The sequence below is a fragment of the Mirounga angustirostris genome, unplaced genomic scaffold, assembly GCF_029215605.1.
Source record: "Mirounga angustirostris isolate CCGP_5_RB_7025 unplaced genomic scaffold, mMirAng1.0.hap1 SCAF_14, whole genome shotgun sequence".
NCBI classification, from domain to species: Eukaryota; Metazoa; Chordata; class Mammalia; order Carnivora; family Phocidae; genus Mirounga; species Mirounga angustirostris.
Window position 1 is genome coordinate 7,864,160 of NW_026991722.1, and position 27,701 is coordinate 7,891,860.

General features: G+C 40.3%; 1 protein-coding gene across 1 annotated transcript in view; it reads right to left on the bottom strand.

Moving 5' to 3' along the window:
• The window catches only part of DOK6 (docking protein 6), a 365,856-nt gene continuing 338,155 nt past the window's right edge, over window positions 1–27,701 (bottom strand). The window contains exon 8 of the mRNA XM_064577838.1: window positions 1–2,385. Within this exon, the coding sequence (XP_064433908.1) occupies window positions 2,246–2,385 (140 nt within the window). The 3' untranslated portion in view covers window positions 1–2,245. The remainder of the gene's footprint in view (window positions 2,386–27,701) is intronic.

The following is a 27,701-nucleotide window of genomic DNA, read 5'->3' on the forward strand; positions in this document are numbered from 1 at the left end:
CCCCCCGCCCCGGATTCTCTCTCTGTGCTTCTCGCACATTAATGAAGCTGAGACATGAACCAGGACCCCCGAGGGGCTATCCCCCCGAGTCCCATGTAGAAACTGTGGTCTCTAAGCAACAGCTCGACTGAGTGAGCGGGTGAGAGCCTTGCTCTGAATGTGGCACCCCTAGGAGCTGTGCTCAAATGGTCTCAGCGGGGAGTTGCTCTGGTGTGGTTTACAACGGATTTCAGAAGCAAATGCCAATGTGCTAAGTGATTCAGAGGTGTGTGACCCTGCAAGCTGGGATTTTAGGGAGGGCTGTATCATCATCAGGAACCAGGCGTCTGCTTTTCTGCTGTGTCAGCAAAATTCACAGCGCAGAGAGTTTGAATAATTTTCTTTTTATCCCTGAAAGCTTAAGATAATTATTTTTCACAGCCACATTAACTCTTATGATTAGCATCTTGATGGGGTTTTCATACTTATCTGAGAGATTCAGAGAGTCTAGGTTGTTGTTATAAGTGTAAATTTATCTAGGAGGGACCCAGAACCATTTCTACTCAGTAGTAATTCTATGAAATGAATTTGGAATCTGCATTCAAGCTACGGATAGAGATAAAAAAAAAAGAGTCTTATTACAGATCAGCAAAACAGATACCCCTTCAACAGACTAACTTTAATAGTTTAAAGAATTTTGCTATTAAGAAAAAAATTCAGGCTTTTATCTTACATGATCTGGGCTCATTGTTCTTTAGATTCCCCTTGGAGTATTTATAAGCTGACCATCTTAGGCATGTGGCATCAGATAATTCAGGCAGAATGATTTTTATTTTTACTTGAGTAAACTTCAAAATTAAGGACAAAAATATCTTTGTTGACCTTAATTAAATCAGCCAAATTTTTTAGATCACGTGGAACCCAACCACTCACTTCCCTCTAAACTTGGTAGTTTTGTCATGAATGTCAGAGATGAAAAAAAATTATATTTGATCTGTTTTCTCTTATAATCCCAGCCAACCCATGTCCATTAAAAAGAAAGTAAGCTTAGCAAATTCTGGTTACACACTAAATCACAAGCACCCAATGGCTTTTGAGAATGGCAGCTATAAAATCTTAAATAATTAATATCTACAATCCTGTGCCATTGTTCTCCCGACTGTAAAATAGCTAGTTCTTTTTAGGTATATACATATACTTTTTATCTCTTTCTTGAAATACAGTTTCTCATTTAAAGTCTTTCTTTTATTTGAGGGTAAATGGAAGCAGTGGGTGATGAAACCCGATCTTCCTCACGTAGCTCAGAGGGATGGTCAAAGAGAGAAACACTGTCAAGAAGGGAGTACTGACCAGAAAGACAGTGTGGTGACATGACACGTAGGACAGACAGCTAGACCGGTTCTCTTGCCTTTGTTTTCGAGTGTGTCCCTCCTTCTCACATATTCATTTATACTTGTCAGAGGAGCAGACTTGACTACGTAAATACTTTTGCTAATAAGAAGCCTTTTTTTTTTACAGCACTATTTTAAAAATAGCTATTCAACATAACAATCTTAATGTTAATGCACCAAATTACAGTATTCAACAATGTAAGTGAGCATATCCTGTCACCCTCAGCACACATTTGATATATACTTGTTAGATATAGATGGATACAGCAATATCCGTATCTCTATTTGTCTACAGATGCACACACACACACACACACACACAGCAGAGCTACAAGGCCCTGCTCAACAGTGTGTTCTAGATCTCGGGTTCCCTTAATTGTCACTGGGGCTTATTTATATGGAGAGTTATGATGCCATTTGTAGACCTTGCTGGATTTGTCCCCGTCAAAACTTTCCACGCCACATAGGTTGTGGTGGGTGACCTTATGTCTAAGGACAGACCCTGTCATCAGGCCGGAGGGCTGAGCCACGAGGACAGGGGTCAGGCCCACCACCCAGGCACAACCCAGTGTGGGCAACTTTTCATGGTGCCCAGAACCAAAGGATTTCATTTAAATGACTGTTCATACGATTTGGATTCTATTTTTGTAAAACATAGATTCCCCCCCCACCCCCAAGAAACTCAATAAATAAAGGACTTAGCCACAGAGTCAAGGAAGCAGAACTCCAGTTTTTAACCTGTCACTGGGATCGGGGCTAGACCCGCCCCATTTCAATTTTGCCTGCAACTGGTCTTCCAGGAGGCTGAGGGAGCAGCAACCCCACTAGCAGGTCCAGACAGACTGTCTCTCTGGTTGGCAGTGGCTCTCTGACTGTCATTGAATGAGGCTGGAGCTGTAGCTGAATCCGTAACTGCTCGACCGGGACAGAGACGGCTGAGTCTCTTCGCTCTGCTCCGAGGCGTAGCTGGGAAATGTCTGTGCACGTGACATCTTTGAGGAACTAAACCCATGACCTGGGAGAAGGGAAGGAAGAAAAGGTGTACTAAGAAATAGATTCAGAAAGGCAAAGGGATATATTGAAAACAAAAACAAAAACAAAAAACCCACAAAAACCAAGCAAACAAGGCAGATGCCCACAAATCCTCAAAAGAGAGCTCCAGGTAAGTACCTAAGTGTGAAAAATGGAGAAATTTGGTGCATTATTTCTCTTTGAGTTAAAAATGAATTCAGGGCTCAATATTTTCCTCAAGCGTGTCTTGTCAAAAATTCGGATGCCAGGCAGCTAGGTAAATTTTCTAGAGATCTCAACCTTCTAGTAGCCTCCAGCTATTGGAATAGAAGCAGAAAAGATTTTCTGAAAAAAAGCTGTTTTTGATGGAGAGCCTGTGAGCTGCATTCTTTTCTTTTATACTCACTTTCAGCATACAAAAGCAAATTATAAACTTTCTTAAAACCTTTTTTGAGCGGGCAAATTACACTGCACCCGAACCAGTAACCATCAATTGGCAGGAAAAGCTTTCACAATTGTAGACTTCAAGGCCCTGACTTACCCTGTCGGTTTTGTGAGTAACTGAACCCACTTCGTGATATGATTAACCTAAACAGTGAATCTTTATGGTTAATAAAATGGCCGGAAAGTTTACTCTTCTAGAAAGTAGATTTAAGGAAAATTCTATCTATGCTTTTGGGAGTTCGGACACATCCCTGAAATGAAATATTTGTCTAATGCAAACAGAAACAGAAGTGACCACCGAGAAGCTTGTCAGAGTGCTGACAACAGAGGGAGAAAAATGTCACTATTTCTAGGGGCCTTCCCATCCTTTTTCTTAACCAGGAATTTATTCTTCATACTTGAGAATGAGCTTAATGAGCAGAGAAGAAAACTAGATCCAGTGCGCTCCGCCCTTCCAGAGAGTATATTTTACCCAAAGGAAAAGATGTATCTAGTCTGATTGGTAATGTTTCTGGTCTCTACCAGGAGGAATGGGACACACAATCCGCTCTCGCAGAAACGAGGAACATCTAGTCCTTTTCCTTAGGTGGCGCTGTGGAGAGGTCATGCACCTAAGCCAGTTTCATCATCAGGTGAGTTTGGTGACTTGGAAAACATCCTTGCAGTTTCAGAAGCTTGGGGTCCAGGGAGAAATGCAAATGAGTTGGGTAATAAAAGGCTAATTAAACTGGTAGAACCTCTTAATGTTAAAAAATAGTGAGAGTGAAATCTTGCTTTCTACATAAAAAATCACTTTCACTGTGGCCTAATTCCCTTGTAGGTTAAGTCTCCCCACGAGCAGATCAGGGGAGAAGGGAGATGTGGGCATTTCCTCTTTGCCTTGCCCTCTGGCTGCTCCTGGGGTTCTGCCAGCCCAGCTTCCTTCTGAGCGTCTGGACCTTTCTGGTCCCTGCCCTGCCTCTCCCAGGGCCCCCTAACCACCTTTCCTCTGTGGGTGGGAATGCTGCCCACTGTTGCCCGTCCTTCACAATTCCTTGCTGGTTCTGTCACTTCCCTCCCAGCACTATAAATAGTCCTTTAAAGTCTCTTAACATCCCATCTGGTCATGTCTTCTCTTTCTTGTGGGACCCTGATGCTACAAGGAGGAACACTGGATCTGGGAAGAGGCAGAAAGGGGAGAAATTAGGGGGACCTAGGGTGAGGTCAGGGGTGGGAACTCAGAGCTAGAAGACCAGATATGCATGCTGCTTCTGCTACTTATAGGAGTAACCGACCTTGTGAGACTCACAAGGTTCTCAGTTTCCTTAGCTGCAAATTCTGGATGACATGAATGGTGCTATATGACTCATTTGATTCTCAAATCAGTGAGTTTTAATTGAATTCCAACATGTTAAGTGCTACCACCATAGTGAACAGATAGGATGTCACCATGGACTCCCACAAGGTCACCTAGATGGGATGGTCAGGGAGGGCCTCCTGAAGAAGGTGGCATTTTCACATGATACTTATGTGACAAAGTTATGAAAGAGTCACATGATATGGAAAAAAAAAATCACTTAAACACTTTAACAATTTTGCCTCCTTCTCTTACCATTGACTTCCTAGATGATAACTCACAGTTCTCAAAAGGGGAGCTACTGGCATTTATCAGCATAAACCAGCTGGAAATGCTAATATTAAGACAGTGTTTCTGGTCTCAGTTTTATCTTATTGAAAAAACAAATGAGAAATATCCGAGGGGCACCTGGGTGGCTCAGTCGTTAAGCGTCTGCCTTCGGCTCAGGTCATGATCCCAGGGTCCTGGGATCGAGCCCCACATCGAGCTCCCTGCTCCACGAGCCTCCCTCTCCCACTCCCCCTGCTTGTGCTCGCTCGCTCTCTGTGTCTCTCTCTGTCAAATAATTAAAAAAAAAAAAAAAAAAGAAAGAAAGAAATACCCAAAAGAGGGCAGTACCAGAGAACACCTTTAATTCGCTCGCTTTGCTTGTGGGCTAGAAGTGAAGGCTTATAAGTTGTGGATTTGGAAGAGTCTGGCACACACAGCTTTTTACCCTAGAATCTTGAGTGTGAAAATTCACTCACGCAGCTACTACGCGTCAAACATCAGCTAAAACAGCTCAGCACCGCACAGGGGAGGCACGAAATGGGAATTGCCGTCCCTGCCTTTGCAAGCGGTCCACAGACTGCTTTGGGAACGGTGGCTGGTCAAGGAGACACAACAAGAAACACGAAAGAAGGGCACATGCAGCCTGTGCTTTCCAGGATCCAGGCAGGGCACCGACGGGGCCGAAAAGAGAGCTACAGACGTCCTGTCAACCATCGCAACTGCCCTCTGCCCCCATGTATTTTGAGGATTGGGTGAACCACCACTTGGGAGGACGCCCGGAACTTGAGGTACCCAGTAGATGTTACTTTTCTTCCTTCTATCTCTGCCCAATGGGTCCAGATTCTTTCTGGTGTGTTCTTGCTCACTGTCTGTGCTTTCTCCCCCAGGGCAGCCTGCAGCCCCTTGCTGTGCCAGGTTTGGAACATTATTCTCCTTCAAGGTCAACATTGCTTTCTTCATCTCTCTCTGAACCATTTCTAGCTAACTGGAAATTAAATTATGATTTTTTTTTTTTTTACTTCTACCATTTCTTTACAGACAATTCACAAATGATGCTATTTAATGCTTATCACAAAAATAACATACCTCAATCAGAACTGTTACAGATGAGGGCTTAATAAGGACTGTTTGATTATGGCAACAATGAGCAGGAGAAAAGAAAGGGAAATAATTAAGCATTTTCTCAACATTTATTTGAATTATGCCCTTTGGCACTGTTGATGAAAACAAAACAGAAATCAACTTTATGGCCTCAATTAAACACTTGCTAGCATAGACTGTTCACACCACTAAACAAGAGACTCTAAATGCTTCCTACACTTTCCCTCCAGATCATCCCCTAAAGACAAATGAGGTGAATAGGTGCCCTGGGGATTTGGGGAATTCTATAACTTAAAAGCAACAAATTTGCTAATGGCTATTGGTCTATCTTAAAAATCTTTTTACATTTTTGTTTCTATTCCTGTGTATATTCATGTTTGTTTTAATAGAAAATAATATTTTCTACCCATTTTTTCAGGGAATATTGACAAGCTGGGAAAAAAACCTCATATCTCCCTGGCAGTCTGAAGTATACTCTGAAATGACACTTCATACCATCCCTCTTCTCCTCCTTTCCCATGGTATGTGCACAATCCCCAGACTGAAGAACAGTTCCATCCCATAAAGAAGGAAATATATTGGATATTGAGACACTGAGAATATTTGCTTATTCTAACAAAATCGTAGGACTCCTCCCAATTCCAGAGACGTAAGTACCACAGGACAGGGAAGGCAAAGTCACACTAGCCATAAAAGGAAATCTTTCCTGATGTACCCTAAAAGCTGCGAACCAGTAAAGAGCTAGAAGGAACACAGATGCAGTGGAAAATGACAACCAAATCAGGACGCAGGGCCAGAGAGTCACATCACACCTAGAAGTAAAAACCAGAATGACAGCACCTTATCAATATCCTCCCTTTCCTGAGGAATGAAGAAGCACATTTTTCCCTTTCTGCTAGCTCCTGGTTTTCTGTGCTTACCAATGCGTACATACTCTTTACATAAAATATAAAGGAAATGGTTGCTTTAGGCAGTCAGCAGGGTCCCAAAGCATAACACTAATGCTTATTAATTGGCAAGAAATAATGGATACTTGATTTGAATTTATGTGATTTATTAGTTTGTTGGGATGTGGGAGAGAGGGAAGGGTATTGTCTGTTTAAATAATAAAACATTTTTTTTTTTAAGGCAGAAAAAACCCCCAAGTAAAACAGTTGCTTCAGGAGGAATGGGGCAGGCCAGAGGAAAGGCATCAACAACCATCAGGCCCGGGTAGACACCGAGGAGGTGCCCTCTTAACAAGGGGTTTCTAAGGGCAGGGAGGAAAAGGGGTGACAGATGGTAGCCAGGCCTGGACGCTGAAGGACAGACAGCAGGAATGGCTCGGGGGAAGCAGAACAGAGGTTGGTCCGAGCTCTCACAGCAGAGGACTGTGGGCCAGAAGATTTTCGTGGGCGTCTAATACTTGGATGTTTACCTGGCAGGCGGCAGAAGTGGAAACCAGACTAGAGGTGGTAGTGGCCCGGAGCTGCCTGCAAGGATCGTAATGAGGACTCACCACCTACAAGTTATGCTTGGAGACGCCAGGGACTCACTGCCCACATCTTTTCCATCGCCGTATTTGACTTTTACTCAATTCATTCTAATTACAGTTCAAACCGGACTATGTTTTAGTTTAATCTGCGTGCTCACCTAGCGGGTGCTTCTGAAGTTCTGGTGGAGAGTCCAGGGTCCCAGTAGCTTCATGGCCCCCCGCCCTTTTTAAAAGATTTTATTCATTTATTTGAGAGCGAGAGAGAGAGCAGGAGTGGGTGGAGGGAAGGAGAGGCAAGGTAGAGGAAGAGGGAGAAGACTCCCCGCTGAGCAGGGAGCCCAATGTGGGACTCGATCCCAGGACCCTGGGATCATGACCTGAGCCGAAGGCAGACGCTTCACCGACTGAGCCACCCAGGTGTCCCCTTCCCAACCCTTGAATAGATTTGCTGGGGGTATTGAGGCTCAGGTTCAGTACATTTGAATCAATGGGGGACTAAAGATCATGGGTTTCAACCCATAAAGAAAGTGATTTGCAAAAGCCCCTGTCCATTGAGCGCATATAATAACCACTGTCCATTTTGTGCATATTTCATGCAGACCCTATGCTAAGTACATTAGAAATATCATTTTTAAAAATCCTCGTATCAATTCTATAACGTGAAACTGCATATCCTTATTCTCCTGTGGGAAAAACCAAATTGAAGCCTACAGGCCTTTCCGGACTTGCAAAGCTGACAAGTGGAGGGGCACAGAGGCAGATCCAGGTCTGGAGACTGAAGCCAAAGCCTTGCCAACATTTTGCTACATTTACTCACAGAACCCTCTCTCTTCTTTTGTATTTTGTTGTCTCTTTTAAATTTTTTTATTTGGACACATGGATTTTTCTGCTCTTACTATTTTTTTTTTTACCTTTTACTTTTAAAAATTGAGGTACAATTGAGAAATATAATTGTATACATTTCAAGGGTACAAGGTGAAGATTTGATATACACGTACATTGTGGAACGATCATTAAGATAATTAACACATCCATCACCGTACAGACTTCATTCCTTGTTTGTGTGGGTGGTGAGAATGTTTAAGGTCTACTCTCGGCAACTGTCAAGCACACACACCGTATTATTAACTGTAGTCACCGAGCTGTACATTGGGTCCTCAGAAGGTATTCTTCTGATAAGTGAAAATTTGTATCCTTGACTGACATCTCTCCATCTCCCCCTCCCTCCAGCCCCTGGCCACCACCACTCCACTCTTTGTTTCCTCACAAAACTTTCTAAACATCTGTTTAGTTGAGGATACAGCACAGCTTCAGAGAAGAAATACCAATTTTCACGACTCAATCCTTAAAGACGTGACTGAAGTACCTCTAAAGTATGTTGTCAAAGAACAAAAACAACTAAAGCTGCATCTTCGTCAACGCAGGCTGCCATAACAAAGTACCTCAGACTGGGGGGCTTAAACAGCAGAAATGTATGTTTTCACAGTTCTGCAGGCCGGAAGTCCTAGATCAAGGCGCCAGTGGGTTGGTTTCTGGGGAGGATGCTCTCCTTGGCTGCTTTCTCCTCAAGGCCTGACGTGGGCTCTTCTCTGTGCTTTCTTTCCTGTGGTCTCTTCCTCCTCTCCTGAGGAAACGAATTCTGTGGGATCAGGGTCCCACACTTATGACCTCACTGAACCTTAATTACCTCCTTAAAGGCCTTTTTTTCCAAATATAGTCACATTTGGGGTGAGGGCTCCACTCTATAAATTTTGTGGGGACACAGCTGAGTGCAGAGCAAACTGTAATTAGTAAAATGGATGAGAAGATATTAACTTAAGATGAGGGAGGTGATGCTTTTTCCTTTGCTGGGTATTATTATATCCTTAACCTTTTCTCAAGGAGGTATTTGTACGTGTTAGTAAAGTTATGTAATTTGGTTTAAGATTACATAAAATGATTAAATATCACATGTAATTTCACACCCTTCACATTGCCAAAAAAAAAGAAATTAAGTGTTTAATGGTTGACTTATGCCATTAAGTTTCTGAAATAAACTCTCAATTTGCATTGCACTCATCTACACTCCCACAGAAAGGGTAGAAAAGTATTTTCTTAACGTTAGATAGATCTGGATATTATTAGACTTCTCCTTTTTTTCAAGTTGAAGGATGTTTCCAAGTTGAAAAATTGCACCTTGTTGTTCAGTTAATTTCCTTTTGCTACGTGAAGTGTTTAATTTTTTTGATGCCAGATCTGTCTTTGTGCTGAGTTTTGTGTCTTGGTAATAAGTCTCCCCTTGTCACAGGATTATTTTCTTATAAGTTGTTTTATATATGTATATATATATTTTTTTTTCCCTAAATTTCTTATGCTGTCTTCAGCTCTTTGATTTATTGGAAATTTCTCTTCATTCATGTCCTTAGTTAAGGATGCTTGTATTGTGTGATGATTCATAGTGTTAATCTTGAAGGAATACTGCTCGGGTTTGGGTCCCAGCTCCACCCCGTGACAACTGGAAAGATACCACTGCTCTGTCCTGTTGATTCCTCAAGTGTATACGAACAGAATCGTGTTTTATTATTATTATTTATTTGTAAAGATTTTTTTTTAAATTTATTTATTTATTTATTTATTTATTTATTTATTTATTTATTTGACAGACACAGAGAGAGAGAGAGCACAAGTAGGCAGAGAGGCAGGCAGAGGGAGAGGGAGAAGCAGGCTCTCCACTGAGCAGGGAGCCCGATGTGGGGCTCCATCCCAGGACCCTGGGATCATGACCTGAGCCCAAGGCAGACGCTTAACGACTGAGCCACCCAGGCGCCCCGAGAATCATGTTTTAGATTAATTAATAGTAATAACTTAGTATAAGAGTGTATGGCATTGGTATTGTAGGAACACGTGTGCACGGGCAGGTGCGCGCACACATGCACACGAGGTGTCATTAGCTCATTTCATCTTCACAGCAACTTGCTGATGAGGTAGAAATAAAGTGGTTGCAATAGTGCCTGGTATTGATCCTCTGTCACCTGTTCTGTCCTCTGGAATTTTCAGGAACTTCTCTTTGTTCCTACTGTTCTGAGCTTCATGATGATGAGTCTGGGTGCGAGTCTTTTCTTCAGACTTTATGAGCTTTTTCAATCAAGGATCCGTGGTTTCTCATTTTCTGGGAAATACTTCTGAGTTATTATTATAAATTTTTGTTAATTATTTCCTTTCCACAATCTTCTTCATGTGCACTCTCTCTCCCACCACGTGCTCCTTTCCCAGATCATCTCTATTTATATGTTCAGGTGCTGGACAGATCTTGTAATTCTCCAGTCTGTTCTATTTTCACACTCTTTTTTGTTGCTTTACTTTCTGGAGATTTGAGATCTGCTTAAACTCATCTTCCAAGTTTACTAAGTAATAAAAAATTCTACTACTCTAATTTTAATTTGCAAAAGCTTTTTTACTCCTTTTCCTTTCCGTCCTTTATTCTTCTTTTAAAAATACACATTTTTGCATTTGTTGTTCTTAATAATGGCAATCTCAGCCCCAAAACTATGGATCTTTTTGGCTTACCCCATAAGTGGACATCTAAATATTTTTTATTCAAATCTTTTAAAAGTCAGAAATTTTTGAATGGGAAAAATGCATATTATTTAATGTTACGTATTACCCAGCCTACTGGTGGGTTATAGACAACATTCTAACACTGAAGAAATCAGACATAATATAGTTTATAACACTTTAACTTACCTTAAAGATGATTTGATTTGATTCATACAGAATTACATTTTTAATACCTATTTCTAGAATTAAGATAGCCTTAGATCTATTATTCTGGTTGATGTAGCATCCATTTTTTCCTGTTGCTTACATTTAATTTCTCTTGTATTCTACTTACTTACTGGAATATTGATTTTCTACAACTGTAACCTCTTGGAAAAACTTAGCTGAACTCTTCACTGTTAGCAGAATTCATCTGAGTAATTGTGGAGTTTAGAAGTATTCTATGGCAGCCAGTAAAATGGTAAATATTAAAATATAATGATCTAAGTTGAAACATAATATGAGGGGTAGAGAATACTTGGGATGAAACTTCATTAATGTTGATCAACATTTCATTGTTATTTTTAAAGGTTCAGTTATAACATTTTAATGTTAATAAAAATTATATATAGCTGTATCTTTGTTTTCATTTTGAACATTTTATTGTTTAAGAAATCAAGGAACTATTTAAGATCATGAAGTAGAGCACTCCAGGTCAAGTAGAGATCTCCAGAACTACAATTTCAGGAATTTTAACAAATTTACTGAAAGCCACATGAATCTACAGTCATTGACAAGAATACATATCAGCTGACTATCCCTCAGAGATGTCTTGAGAAAATGGAAAATTTTATTTGCTATAATTCTTTTCTAAAAAATTTAAACCAATTGAAAGAAACACTTTTGCATGACAGTAAGACTTCCCTACACAATATATACTTAGAGATTTGAGTTACAACAGAAATGTTACAGAGAAATATCCTGAATATCACATAAGTTTACCTAAGCAACATGCTTAGACTAAATCTGAGGAATGTTAATGAAATTGTTTAAAATTTACTATCAGGTTTTCATATAATGTAGCATAGTTTTATTCTGCCATAGATACAAGGTTAAACTTGCATTTGCTCTGAGGACTCTGAAATGAGTTTGAAGATATGTGTCAAGAAATGTGCTTATTAGCACTTGACAAAGATTTGATTTTTATTTATTTTTTAAAGTTTTTACTTAAATTCCAGTTAGTTAGCATACAATGTAATATTAGTTTCAGGTGTACAATATAGTGACTTAACACTTCCACACAACATCACAAGTGCACTCCTTAACCCCCCCCATTTAACTTGTGCCCCCGCCCACCTTGCTTCTGGTTAACTATTGGTTTGTTCTCTACAGTTAAGAGTCTGTTTCTTGGTTTGCCTCTCTCTTTTTTCCCCCTTTGCTCATTCGTTTTGTTTCTTAAATTTCACATATGAGTGAAATCCTGTGGTATCTGTCTTTCTCTGACTGACATTTTTTGCTTAGTATCATACTCTCTAGCTCCACCCATGTCATTGCAAATGGCGAGATTTCATCCTTTTTTATGCCTGAGTAATATTCCATGGTGTGTGTGTGTGTGTGTATGTGTGTGTACATACATTATATATATCACATCTTCTTTATTAATTGATGGACACTTGGGTTGTTTGGGCTGTTTCCATAATTTGGCTATTGTGGATAATGCTGCTATAAACATTAGGGAACACATATTCCTTTGAATTAGTATTTTTGTATTCTTTGGGTAAATACCTAGCAGCGCAATTGCTCGATTGTAGAGTAATTCTGTTTTTTAACTTTTTGAGGAATCTCCATACTGTTTTCCACAGTGGCTGTACCAGTTTGTCTTCCCAAAAGCAGATTCCTTTTTCTCCATGTCTTCACCAACACCTCTTGTTTCTTGTGTTGTTGATTTTAGCCATTCTGACAGGTGTGAGGTAATAGCTCACTGTGGTTTTGATTTGCATTTCCCTGATGATGAGTGATGTTGAACATCTTTTTATGTGTCTGTTGGCCATCTGTATGGACACAGATCTGATTTTTAATCTCATTCTCTGTAGAAGTTTGCCTAGAGCTCTTCTTTCTAATGACTGATTTGGTTGATTTTTCAGAGATCTGGGAAACGTTCCAATAATCACAAACAGAATTTTTTAATATTTGCAAATATCTCCTTTGTGAGTATAACAACACAATGCCCAAATTGTCATGGCTTTCAAACTCTTTATATCTCATCATTACGAATTATGGCCCTCATGATGCTAATAATGAATATAAAAATACAAATGGTGAGTGGTAGGAGATGAGATTGGGAAATGGAGAGGGGACATGTCATGGACAGTTATACCCTACTAAGCAGATTGGATATTTTTTCTATAGGTGACAGGAAGCTTTTGAATGATTTTAATAAGGTAAGTGATTGGATGAGATGTGTGGTTCAAAATCTCACTCACTGGGACTGTGGAGTAGCTGTTCTCAACCCTTCTTGCATCCTAACACATTTGATGGATAAAATGTAGCCCTGGTAGAAAAATTTCTCATGGAAGGCTAGTACAAAGATAAAAAGGCGCCTCTAGTTTTATGTACATTTCCTATGATTTCCTTCTAATTCTTCCCCATTTTCTCCAATTAATCAGTATTCCTCCAGGTCCAATAGGAGAGTTGAAAACTGCTGGTACTTACGTAGATAAGACTGAGACCAGAATAGTTAGGTGCACTGGGGGAGTTGAGAAGTTTCACTCTCATTGAGAAAGTTCTACACAAGTATTAGCATAATTAAATTCAATATTCTACGTTCTGCCTTACACAATCAATAAACTAACCAGCAATTTCAGAACCTAGGAATCTGCAACCTAGACAACTGCATGGTTAGTAGCACTTCCTGGAGAGTAGTTATTGCAATGTATGTATTAGTAGTATAAATATCCAGATAAATAGAGAATAAGAGATCCGAGGTTCATGAAAATGGAGTCAAGGAGTATAGGACAAAAGAAGAATTCTGTTGATACCTCTTATGTTTTATGAGAAACTGCTGCAGAAAGTCCAAATACTTCTTTAGGCAGGTTGAGCAATCCTTATTAGGCATTGTATTATCATTGTACCCAACGGGCAGCAACCAAAGTCATCATCTTAACTTCTTGTGAGTTACAATTTTTAATGAATTATTTTTATCTTACTCTCACTGTACAGGAGATGGAAATATATTTTTATCAGCTTTTTTCATATGAAATTCTAATGTCAAAAGGCTAAAAGTTTCTATTTAGGATACTTGCCATTTTACAGTGTCATGTTGCCTACACTAATTTCACTGAGAACAGGCAGAGCAGGGCAGTGATGGTGAGTTCAGTCTCGAAGGTCGGTCCTCGCATCCACCAAATGACTTTGGGTTGGGCATCATCACACACAAAATAGCAGAGTGCCAGGCTCTGGCTGATTCTGGTCATTAAAATTTATTGAGCACTAACGATGTGCCAGGAGGTGTCGGACGTTTCACTTACGCTGATTTATTTAATCCACCTGGTAGCCCTGTAGGATCAGTGCTCTCTCTCTCTCTCAGGGACACAGGCATGGATGCTGGAACTCAAGCTGGCTGGCTCAAAACTCTTCACTGACCCCAGAAGGTAGCACAATAGTCAACGCAAAGGGCATGGTTTTGCAAACAAAAACCTATCTTAGAGCCCAGGGTGCAAGCAAATCTCATACATTTTTTTCCCTTTAATTCCACAGTTACCTTGGTTTTCAGAGGAGTGCAGGATAATCTGATTTGTATTTCATATTATTTAACTGTAAGAATTGGATACTCACTATTTTTTTCCCAAGGGTCTGTATGTCTTTATCTGTTTGAATTCCATTTCATAATTGTGAAAATCAGAAACTTTAGTTTTTCTTGTTTGTTTTTATATTTAACAATCACTTAATTGGGCAGGATGCTAACTCTTAGAAAGTTATGATCAATAAACCATCTGGATTGTTCTTGGATTGCATCCATGACAATGAGTTGGCTTGTGTTATTAAATTCCCTCTATGTTCACTGCTGTCATAGAATGTGAGGATATTTTGATGTAAACCATTTATGTTTACATAAATAATAACACTGACTTAATGTAAATTCGTAAATCATATAAAAATTAAATTTTTCTAAATCTTAGCCAAGTCAAAAACAGAAACGGTTTATGTTTGCCTAAGTCTTTATGCCTCTCTACCTTCAAGTCTCTGTAATGTGAGACAGGAATCCATTAAAATCCTAGAGGAGAACATAGGCAGTAACCTTTTCGACATCGGCCACTGCAACTTCTTTCAAAACACGTCTCCAAAGGCAAGGGAAACAAAAGCAAAAATGAACTTTTGGGACCTCATCAAGATAAAATGCTTATGCACAGTGAAGGAAACTGTCAACAAAACAAAGAGACAACCCACGGAATGGGAGAAGATATTTGCAAATGACACTGCAGATAAAGGGCTGGTATCCAAGATCTATAAAGAACTTGTCAAACTCAACACCCAAAAAACAAATAATCAAGTCAATAAATGGGCAGAAGACATGAACAGACACTTCTCCAAAGAAGACATACAAATGGCTAACAGACACATGAAAAAATGTTCAATATCATTAGCCATCAGGGAAATTCAAATCAAAACCACATTGAGATACCACCTTACACCAGTTAGAATGGCAAAAACGGACAAGGCAAGAAACAACAAATGTTGGAGAGGTTGTGGAGAAAGGGGATCCCTCTTACACTGTTGATGGGAATGCAAGTTGGTGCAGCCACTCTGGAAAACAGTGTGGAGCTTCCTCAAGAAGTTAAAAATAGAGCTACCCTATGACCCAGCAATTGCACTCCTGGGTATTTACCCCAAAGATACAGATGTAGTGAAAAGAAGGGCCATATGCACCCCAATTTTCATAGCAGCAATGTCCACAATAGCCAAACTGTGGAAGGAGCTGAGATGCCCTTCAAAAGACGAATGGATAAAGAAGATGTGGTCCATATATACAATGGAATATTACTCAGCCATCAGTAAGGATGAATACCCAACATTTGCATTAACATCGATGGAACTGGAGGAGATTATGCTAAGTGAAATAAGTCAAACAGACAAGGACAATTATCATATGGTTTCACTTATCTGTGGAACATAAGGAACAGCATGGAGGAAATTAGTAGAGGGAGGGAAAAATGAAGGTGGGGGATCAGAGGGGGAGATGAACCATGAGAGACTATGGACTCTGGGAAACACTGAGGGTTTCAGAGGGGAGGGAGTGGGGGGATGGGTGAACCCGGTGATGGGTATTAAGGAGGGCATGTACTGCATGGAGCATGGGGGTGTTGTACACAAACAATGAATCATGGAACACCACATCAAAAACTAATGATGTAATGTATGGTGACTAACATAATAAAAAAATTATAAAAATTAAAAAAAAACAGTACTGGGAAATTTGGCTAGTTCTTTGGAGAAACATATTAGTTTATATTCTTATCTACACTATATATGAAAATAAAGACCTTGAAAGGTAAGTGAAAAAATAAGCATAAAAAACACTAGAAGAGATGTAGAAAATAGTTTGAATCGGGAGATTTTTCTAAGTACAAAAGAGGTTGAAGTTAAAATAAAGGGTCATTTGTCATTTTTTGACACCAAGACTAAAAGAATCAAATCCTGAGTTTAATTTCTTCAAAATGTGACAGCATTCAGTCCTTGTGGAGCCTCCATTTTAATGTGACTCCGCCAAAAAAGGGTAGTACCAGTCTCTTTTATTAGCTATCGATTACATGTTAGTTACCACATCAGCCTGGATTCACAGAGGGGTCATGGTAGTGGTGGTGGGGGGTCAGAAACTATTTCTGCTAACAATTTTAAAGGAAATTTTATTGTTAGTTAGGACAAACCTGCCCAACGGGAGAAATTTCCTATTTGTTTTGCTTTGGTTGGATACGTGTATCAGTTCAAGTTGGTAGCACTGTAGTCCAAAGATTGCAACTTTTGATCTTCAGGCATGTATGTTCCGACTTAAAAACATCTTTTTTTTTCTTTCAGGACAGCTTAGTCCAGACATAAATCCAATAAATGATAATGAAAGACTCTTCATGGAGGAGAACGTGGCAGTGAGACAAACAGCAGGTGCTTTGCAGGAGTTGTATGGAGTTCGAGAAGGAAGGTATCTGGGGCATGCTGACAAAAGAGAAAGGAGAACACTCTTGCTTCACAATGAATTCCTGTCTTTCCCCTTTCTCCTTTTTCTTTCTCTCTTTCAAAGCACTTTTCAAACAGATTGAAGAGAACCAATTGCTGGCACCAAAGATGAAAAGGGTTTGTTTTGCCATTGTTATATTTTCAAGTTTTCAGTACCCTGTTTTTTTTATTTTCAAGTATATGTCTAATTTTTTTTGATTTTTTTAAATTTAAATTCAATTTAACTAACATATAGTGTATTATTAGTTTCAGAGGTAGAATTTGGTGATTCATCAGTTGCATATAATACCCTGTACTCATTACTTCACGTGGCCTCCTTAATGCCCATCCCCCAGTTACCCCATCTTTCACTCCCCTCCAGAAACTCTCAGTTTCCTTCCTAAGGTTAAGAGTCTCTTATGGTTTGTTGCCCTTTCTGTTTTCATCTTATTTTTCCTTCTCTTCCCCTGTGTTTATCTGTTTTGTTTCCTAAATTCCACATGTGAGTGAAATCATATGATACTTGTCTTTCTCTCACTGACTTATTTTGCTTAGCATGATAACCTCTAGTTCCATCCACATTGTTGCAAATAGCAAGATTTCATTCTTTTTGATGGCTAATATTCCGTTGTGTCTCTCTCTCTCTCTCTCTATATATATATATATAGCATACCTTCTTTATCCATTCATCTATCAATGGACATCTGGGCTCTTTCCATGTTTTGGCTATTGTGGACATTGCTGCTATAAACATTGCGGTGCATGTGCCCCTTCGAATCACTGTATTTGTATCCTTTGGATAAATACCTAGTAGTGAAATTCCTGGGTCATAGGGTAGCTCTATTTTTAGCTTTTTGAGGGAACTCCACACCGTCTTTTATTTTTTTTTTTTAAGATTTTATTTATTTATTTGAGAGAGAGAATGAGAGAGAGAGAGAGAGAGCACGAGAGGGGGAGGGTCAGAGGGAGAAGCAGACTCCCTGCTGAGCAGGGAGCCCGATGCAGGACTTGATCTGGGACTCCAGGATCATGACCTGAGCCGAAGGCAGTCGCTTAACCAACTGAGCCACCCAGGCGCCCTCCACACCGTCTTTTAGAGTGGCTGCACCAGTTTGTGTTCCCTCCAACAGTGTAAGAGGGTTCCCCTTGAAGTATATGTGTAATTCTTGAGGTGATTATGCTGAGTTGTAAGTCATTATGAGTCACCCTCATGAGTGGCTGTGGAGTCAGGTAAGTTTGATTTGAATGCAGGCTCAGTCACCCTCCAGCTGGGGGTACCATGGCAGTTTCCTTCACCTCTAAGATGAGCTTGTGACACCTGACATGTAAGCATTTACTGAGATGGTGGATTTAAGGTGACTAGCACAGGATATTACTTTTAAGAGGTACCCAATAATAGGGTATTAGCATTACACAAATTTGGCCCTATGAAGTTGGTACCCAGCCCTTTTATTTCCTTGAATAAGGAGGGAATTAGAGAAGTGATTCTTAGAAAACTAGAGAGAGAAGTTTGGATGCATGGGAAATGTATTCCTCTCAGTTGGGAAAGAAATGCCTGGCAGAGCAGAGATGTGACGCAGTATTCCTGATACTGCCAGGCTTACAGACTTCACATGACTGAAGACTTGAGCAGACTTATACCACAGAAAATTTAAGTGCTTCCAGCAGGTTTAGGAACGAGACTGAGAGTGCCTTTTAGAAATTTGGTAGAGAGATTGTCTGGGGAACACAGGAAAACGTTAAAGAACACATGGTAGACCTGACTTTGAGTCCCGACTCTGTAACTTAAGCTTTAGTTCCTCTTTATGTGTAAAATGAGAATCATCCCAGTGACTACCCCAGAGTCATGCAGATAATGTAACTACGCCAATGGTTAGACGAAATCCCAATACATTGTATTAACTTACAATTTGTTTGCCTTTTATTTAAAATGCATTTCTGAATACTGTTTAATTTACTAAACAACAAAGTTCTGATAAATGGAAGGCATTTTTTCCCCCAAAAAAGGAGGGGAGAAAGGTGAGTTGCTCTGGGGTTCTTGGGTGGGTGAGCCCAACAGCTGGAAATCTGAGAGCTGCAATGTCTCTGTCACCTATAGGCAGAGAATGCGAGGCTTTTAGAATGAAGAAAACCTTTGTGTCTCTCCAACTTGACGTGTCTCCATAGGAGAGCATGACTAAGAAGCAACAACTTGTCTATTACTGAGAAGCTGTATTTCAAAACTGAACCTATCCTTCTTCCCCACCCTATTTCCCTTTCTTTCTGTACTCAGTGAATGGCACCTGTCAACCAGACAGCCCATGTCAAAGCACTGGGAGCCATTCTCATCTCCATCCTTGTCCATCATCGCCCCCCCCACCATCAGTCAACACGTCTCATTGGTTCTACCTCCTTAAGACCTATTAACTCCACTAAGTCCTTCATGCTTCTTCCCTCTAACTGGAATTTGTCATCAGGTTTATGGCTCTAGCCACCCAACTGGTCTTCCTGACAATGCTGTCACCTAATATGTCCTTTGCCAAAGTGATTATGAACATGCGGTGATCTCTCCCCTACATACTTTTTTTTAGGATAAATGCAAACTTCCTAGCATAGTACTTAAGGTTCTCACTGGGGATGACAAGGGTATGATGTTGGAATTCTTCAATTAACTGCCATGTATAAAATCCATCAGTGCCACTCCTCTGCAGTAAAAGCCTAGTGAAAACATTGTTTTTGCAGACAAACGTGGTTTCAAGACAAATCCTCCAGAGCTTCCTTTTAACCAGATTGTTACCCTTAAACTCTTCCTACATATATGTGTAAGTGTATCAGTACTTCCCCTAAGGACCATTTGTGATGGGAGCTGTCCTTCCCTCTCTAGCTTCGTGTTTCCCTAGTCTCTCTGTCACACCCTCTGCTCTACTATTCTAAGCAACAGCAGTTCCCAAAGAAAGCAGTAGCCTTTCCAAACCATGGCCTGGGCTTCTTCCTCTCCTGGAAGGCCCACCCTTAACTCATTTGTACTCCACTCCTATGAGGCTAACTCCTATTTTTAGTTTAAGAATTCATGAAGGAAGGCTTACACATTCCTGCTCTCCATCTCACCTGCCCAAGTCGGGAGCCACTCCACTGTGCTTCCTTAGCACCCTCTGCATACCTCTGTCTCATCTCTTACTCTGTCTTTGTGTCTCCTCTATGAGCTTATGTTGAACTTGAGGAAAGGAAGCTTGTTTACCTTAGTGTCTTTGGAGCTTTGTAAAATGCCAGCTCACAGCAGACACTCAATAAATATTAATGGATAAAACCATGAAAAATGCATGTAGCAGCTCACTCCTTGTGCAGAGTAGAACACAGTATAGATGTCTCAGATATTGCGTTGTACATCTTTGATAGTCAATAATTGTCTGTTGAATCACAGTAATTTAACTATATGGCCTCATCCTGGCTGATGTGGGGGAAAAACAATTCTTTTTGAGATGAAAATTTAAATAATAATAATATAAAGTGAAATGTCATTGTCAAAGGTATGCTTTAGGTATAAACATGAGAATAAGGGAATAATTATTTTTGGCTTCATTGTAATGCACTGACCCCAACTAATGGACTAATTTATGAAGAAAAAGACCAATGCAGTGGAAGTTTGTTGGTAGACAATTCTTCATGAGCCTCTTGCATCTTTGTATGTTTTGTAGCAGAGACACTGACGGCCTTTATACTGGATTATCTTTTCAGGGTTATTTGTAGAGCAAACAGCCTTGGAAGATGGAGATACTATCTCCTTCTGGAGGAAAGGAGAGATTTCTTTATCTGCAGTGCAATAAAGATGTCTCTCTCTCAGACAAAGTTCAGGCTGTATTGTTGCCCATTATAAAACATTCGGGTTCCCTAAACTTGTGGTTCTTCTCCAGTTACACAACCTACTTCCTGTGTGTCACCTGGCCCTCTTTGCATCTCCCTGTGAGAATTGGGACTCAGAAAACCATCGTAAACGCTGATACTCTGGCTGATACTATTGCTGTGAGTAATAAAACACTCTTAGTCTCTGATTCAGGAGTCTCGCGTCTTCTGCCAACATCCATGATACTGTGGCAGGCTGACTTGCTAGCTTGCATGTAGGGTAAAATCTCTGACACTCCACGTTCTTGACAATGTTAATAAAGAGTGATATGTAATGATTCCCATGCTAAGAGTAATGCCTTTGAATTTTTGTTGGATTTTACACTGACTCATTATTTAGTAAGACTTTGCTAAGTTTCAGTGAAACGCTTCCTTATCTGAAATACACATCATGCCTTAATGACATAATTTATGTGATTGTGACCAATAGAATAGTTTGATAGAGTGAGCTGAAACTCATCATATAGGAGAAAGAAAGAGTGAATATGGACAATGTTGTTTTCTCTAAAGAATAGAAAATTAGATAAATGGACCTTCTTACCACTCAAATTCTTAGGATCGAAATAATTGTTAATGAAAATTAATTTCCAGTAAAGACAGTCCAGTCACCTGAGAACTGTCCGAATAATTTCTTAAAATGGCATAAAAACTTTTGTTGCTGTTATTGCTTTGATGGAGAGCATCTTTTCTTCCGATGATTTTTTTTTTTTTTTAACATAGCATGCTGTCGACATAAAGATGAAGTGAGAAAAAAAAAATCAGAGAGTTCATTTGGTTTTCACAAGGAAGAAAAAAACATTTCTTTTAGGACAAACACAAAGCAGAGAAAATGAATGATTCCTGTGGTTTTAGAATGGAGCTTTTATCCTGTTAGAGCCTTTGTTAAAAACAGTGAAGCATGTTTTAATTCTGAATATGGAAAATTGTTCTCAAAGATTTCCTGCCCCTTAAAATTGCTCTAAGAGACTATTGCTACACCACAATAGGATACTTTAAAGATGGAAAATAAAAAGATTACAGGGTAAATAGCTTACAACCTATGATGGTTAACATTCAGGAGATGATTCACTGGAGACTACATCTTTTATCAGAGGTCTTTTGTTAAGACAGTTTCTTTCTGTCCTCTGTGACAGCCAGTTGAACTTAACCAAGAAGATGCAGTCATAGTGTATTTTAGAATATCCCATTTCTGGCTGTTGGAATGTGTGATGGAAAACACAGAAATGTGGCCCACACAGGAAGTATGGTGCAGGGGTTTTGAGAAGCCAGGTGAGAATCATACATGCTCTGTCCTATTGATAACTTTCAATGACTGACTTGCCTCATGATTCTAGAACATTTTAACTAATATGTGCAATTTTTACAGGATGGTTGACATGATTCTATTGATAAAAATGTGGCAACATAATAAATAAAATGTCAAGGATTATGCTATTCTGCTCTTTATAAACTTTTGAATGATTTGCCTTTTTAGTGTAATAACAAAGGTTTCCACTGATGTTTACATATTGCATCTGTATGTTTAAATTTACAATTTAGCGCAACTTTAAATCTCTGCATGGAAAGAAATATGATATAAAAATAGTAAATTTAAGGTTAAACATCCCTCTTAGTCTTCATTCTTTGTGCCAATCTATGCATCCTATGGCACTAATCCATGCACAGAGGCAGCTTGATTCTTGCTTGGCGTGCACTGAGGTGTGTATTTTTGGGAAAAATTCATCAATGGCTTGCATAATTATGCATTCTATCCAACTTTTGCTTTCTATCAACAATCTCTACCTTAGAAATGTTCATTAAGTCTGCATATACACAATATATATAATTACATTGAAAAAATACTATAAAATATTATATGTATTTTTCTATGAGCAGAAAGTATAAAGCATAATAACTCGTGTTCATTCAAATACTTGAGATTTTCAATAGCCAAACTGTGGAAAGAGCCAAGATGTCCATCGACAGATGAATGGATAAAGAAGAGGTGGTATATATATACAATGGAATATTATGCAGCCATCAAAAGGAATGAGATCTTGCCATTTGCAACGACGTGGATGGAACTGGAGGGTATTATGTTGAGTGAAATAAGTCAAACAGAGAAAGACATGTATCATATGATCTCACTGATATGAGGAATTCTTAATCGCAGGAAACAAACTGAGTGTTGTTGGAGTGGGGGGTGGGGTGGGAGGGATGGGGTGACTGGGTGATAGACACTGGGGAGGGTATGTGCTCTGGTAAGCGCTGTGAATTGTGCAAGACTGTTGAATCTCAGATCTGTACCTCTGAAACAAATAATGCAATATATGTTAAGAAAAAAAAAAAAGAAGAAGAAGAAGGTAGCAGGAGGGGAAGAATGAAGCAGGGGAAATCGGAGGGGTGGACGAACCATGAGAGACAATGGACTCTGAAAAACAAACTGAGGGTTCTAGAGGGGAGGGGGGTGGGAGGATGGGTTAGCCTGGTGGTGGGTATTGAGGAGGGCACGTTCTGCATGGAGCACTGGGTGTTGTGCACAAACAATGAATCATGGAACACTTCATCTAGAACTAATGATGTAATGTATGGGGATTAACATAAGAATAAAAAAAAATAAAAAAAAAAACAAATACTTGAGATTTTAGGTGTCAGTGTGGGGATTAGTGAGGGTACTAGTTGGTGGTTACCATTATTGCCCCAAATCCCATTCAGTCTCTGCAGTTATAGGTGCCGGAATAAAAGTAGATCTTGGACAAGTTGCAGTGAGTTCCTGAGGAAGAAGCAATTCATACTTTCTTGTGGCCAGGATCACAGAATGTAAGGGGCTGCCCGCATGTCTGATGAGAAGCAGCAACATTTTATTTTATTTTATTTTTATTTTTTTTTAAGATTTTATTTATTTATTTGACAGAGAGATAGAGAGAGAGAGAACAAGTAGGCAGAGCGGCAGGCAGAGGCAGAAGGAGAAGCAGGCTCCCCGCCGAGCAGGGAGCCCGATGCGGGGCTCGATCCCAGGACCCTGGGATCATGACCTGAGCCGAAGGCAGACGCTTAACCGACTGAGCCACCCAGGCGCCCCAAAGCAGCAACATTTTAGATGCTTTGAAAATCCACATCAATGGAATACTTTTGTCTAGACCTTTTTCTTCATTTCATGCATACTCTTCACTCATTGAGAAATATACATGCTGAAACAGATGGCCATTATCCTAAGACTAAGATACTATATGGACTATATTGAGCAACATTGGTTGAAATGAAGAAATACGCGGAACCCAACATAAGCAGCAGAGACTGGAGCGTTTACTCCTGGTGAAATGATGCTTCCTAATGCCCTATTTCTAAGAATATTACTTGCTTCTACAATAACAAACAAGCAAACGTTCTTTGATACCAATGCTAACAATGGTTAAACCAGAAACTCCCTTATATGTGTGTAAAACTTTTGTTTTTGGTGTATTTTTTTAAAAGATTTTATTTATTTGAGAAAGTGAGAGAGAGCGCGAGGAAGAGAGAGCACGAGAGTGGGGTGAGGGGCACAGGGAGAAGCAGACTCCCCACTGAGGAGGGAGCCCAATGTGGGACTTGATCCCGGGACTCCAAGATCATGACCTGAGCCGAAGGCAGCCACCTAACTGACTGAGCCATGCAGGTTTTAGTGTGTTTTTATACACACTTTCATTGAGCCCTTCCAGTAGTCTTATGAGGGAAGCCAGATGGGAATCAGCACTCAGATTTCACTGGTGACACTAGGGGCTTGTGTAACTTTAGTGGTTACTCCAGATGCCAATAGTCTGGCCTCAAGGTGCCTTTTTTTTGTAATGGTGCCTGGCAGGCTTCTCAAAGCCAGGGAATGCTTTAGGCTGGGATCGTCCTTCCGGGCGTAAACCTGGTGATGAAATGAAACCCTCATCAAGGTGTTGCTCTGGGGTATTTTGTAGGTATGACTAAAGTCCCTAGATAGGAAGATTATCCTAGAAAATCTCGGTGGGCCTCGTTAAATCAGTTGAAAGTCCTTAAGAGCAGTACTGAGGCATTCTTGGTGAAGAAGTTCTGCTCGTAGCCTGTGGTTTCTAGTCCTGTCCTGGAACTCCAGCTGCTCTTCCCCACAGCCTGGCCTTGGATTTCGGACATGTTGAGCCCCCACAATCGCATAAGCCAATTCTTTGCAATGTCTCTTAATATATCCCACCGCCATGATTCTGGGAATGCCACAGCTGCAAAAATGGCCAGTTCACAGGCTCAGAATGCCTGCATTGTGGTGGAATCTCAGGATTCAGGAGGTTTCAAAGTCCTCATTGTTCATGGGTCCTCAGCTTGAAGTGGGGGTCCTCAGTAGGTACCAGCGGGGGGTTGGGTGTGTATGGTGCCTGCTTGGGTTTGGGTCTCAAGGACTTTCTGAGTTCTCAGTTCTGGAAAAAGTGCTCCAGACTTCAGAATTCTCATTTTGGCAGGCTTTCTTAGCTTCCATACGCCTTTGTTTTCGTCTGGATTTAGAACTCATGATTGACTTAAGGGCACCTCGTGCATTTCCCTGAGATGCTAACGTTGGCAGAGACCTGTGACGGAAGCTCCTGCTGCATCCAGCACGTGACCACTCAGGTCCTGGGCTGAACTCAGCTGTTACAGCGCTTCTGTGGAATGGAGTGCAGCCCCCAAATTCACTTGCTGAAACCCCAGCCCTCAGTGTGGCTGCTTTGGAGGAAAGGATTTTAGGATGTAATTAAGGTAGAATAAAATCGTAAGGGTGAGGTCTTAATCAGATAGGATCGGTGGCTTTAGAAGAGGAAGTGTAGTCTCTCTCTCTCTCCCCCCTCTCTCTCCCTGCAGGCTCGGAGGAAAAGACATGATGCACACAGCAAGAAGGGGGCCGTTTGCAAGTTAGGAAAACATTCACCCAAATCTGACCATGCTGACACCTTGACCTCGGACTTCCAGCCTCCAGAACTGTGGGGAAATAAATTTCTCTCGCTGAAGCCATTCCTATGGTATTTTGTTAGGGCAGCCTGAGCTAACTGAGACAGGACTGACTGTGGTAAATTTGGGAGCCATTGATTTTAGGGCCAAAGACCCTTAACAAACATTTTTTTTATCATTATTACATTTTCCTGTCTAAGAAGAAAAATGAGTTTTTCACTAAGTAAAATGGAACACACCCAAAATGATCAGCAGTACTGATCACTGATGAACAGTCCGTTCAAGCCCCAGACGTTCGCTGAATGGCTACACAAGGTGTAGAACGCGTTTCACGAAAGAATAAGAAATAGACGAATTGGACTCTATAATCACAGAAATCAAGCCAACTGTGCAAGAAGAGTTAAAATGTCACACCTTTAAATTTAATGTGAACATCCTTTGGTGTTTATTGAAGTTGTGAGTCTACTTACTACATCCCGGGCAAAAAGGAATGTGTGAGAATTCTGCTCTCTGTTGAATAAAGCACTGAATGCATAATGTTTTGCCTTTGGGTTTTCTTCGTGTTTCTACTGGTAGACATCGCCATAACTTTGGCTGAGATACCGTTCTGCAGTCTCGCTGATGGACTCTGCGTAGCTCTGGTCGTCTCATCTCCCGTGTCTTCTTTGCCTAACATTCCGTGTTCGGGGACAGCTCCCACACCAGCCAACTCAGAAGCTGACCTCCGCCAGAGCTGACAAACTCTAAGCTAGAGTACACAGGGTCTGCATGTAGATGGATCTGGCTTAACATCCCATTTGCCTTTAACTGGTAGTCATTTGAACGTCCCAGGTTTTGCATTTTTAAAACAGTGATAATGACAATGACCTTAGGGTTGGGCTTAGGCAAAGTAGAAAATATTTTAAAAAGGGTAACGCATGTGAAGTTCTTTGCATGACAATTACTCCTGTAAATATTCCATGCATACTAGTTGCTTATGTTTATTATCATGGAGAAAGATTCCCCAACGTAACAAATCTCCAACCTTTCTGGTCACAAACCATAATGCATCCGCTGCGTATCTGCTTTAAGGCTGTGCAGTAAATTCACTCATTTGTTCATGGGGAATGGGTTTATTTATAATGATATGGGTGGTCACCACTTTCATTATGCGCAGTTCCTATTTTTTGGAAGAGGAACACATTGCATGTGAGATATAAAGGGTAAATTCTACCAGCAGAGAGACATACAGGAACAGCTGTTCTCATTTCGATGACCGTACGTCGGATTTAGAAAGGGCCCTGGCAATACCCTGTGCCTTCGGCGTCTAGAATTTGATTCTTCCACAACACAAACCAGGAGCCATGGGATTGGGGAATGGTTCCTAATGGATTCAGGACCTTGTTTTATGTTTTTAAAAAATCACTAGGGCGCCTGGGTGGCTCAGTCGGTTGAGCGACTGCCTTCGGCTCAGGTCATGATCCCAGGGTCCTGGGATCGAGTCCCACATCGGGCTCCCTGCTCTGCGGGGAGCCTGCTTCTCCCTCTCCCACTCCCCCTGCTTGTGTTCCCTCTCTCGCTGTGTCTCTCTCTGTCAAATAAATAAATAAAAAAAAAGAAAATATTATTAAAAAATCACTAAATGGAGGACGAATTAAGATGTTTGATCTGTTTCTAAAACCGGTATTAAAATCAATATATTTGGCTTTATTCTTTTTCTCTTCTTAAGTTACAGTGTTATATTTTTGGATAACCTAATCATATCCACAGAAACAAGTATTTCTCATATATCCCAGAGGATATAAAATATAGGCTAGAAAATACAATTGGATAAGTTTTCAGCTGCAAAGATTATATTTAATCAATGAAACAGATCATGAGACCAAAACAAATTTTAACCAAATATTGAAAAGTCTCAAATTACATATACATCTATATGTATGCGTCTAGCAGTCTATGTAGGTAGAAAGACTGAACCCTATGAAATTTCAGTTTTTAGGTCACTAACTATAAAATCTCAGAAATTTCAGAGTTCCCCCTAATATATATATATACAGAATAAGGAAAAATGTGATTATTATAAGGTTTTCTGTCACCTGTTACTTCATTTGCTTTTATTTAAATGACTTATTCCTACAACTGTATTCTTGTGTCCAAGCATGACCTTAGTATGAAAGCAGAGTTGCATGGGGTGCCTAGGTGGCGAGGTCGGCTG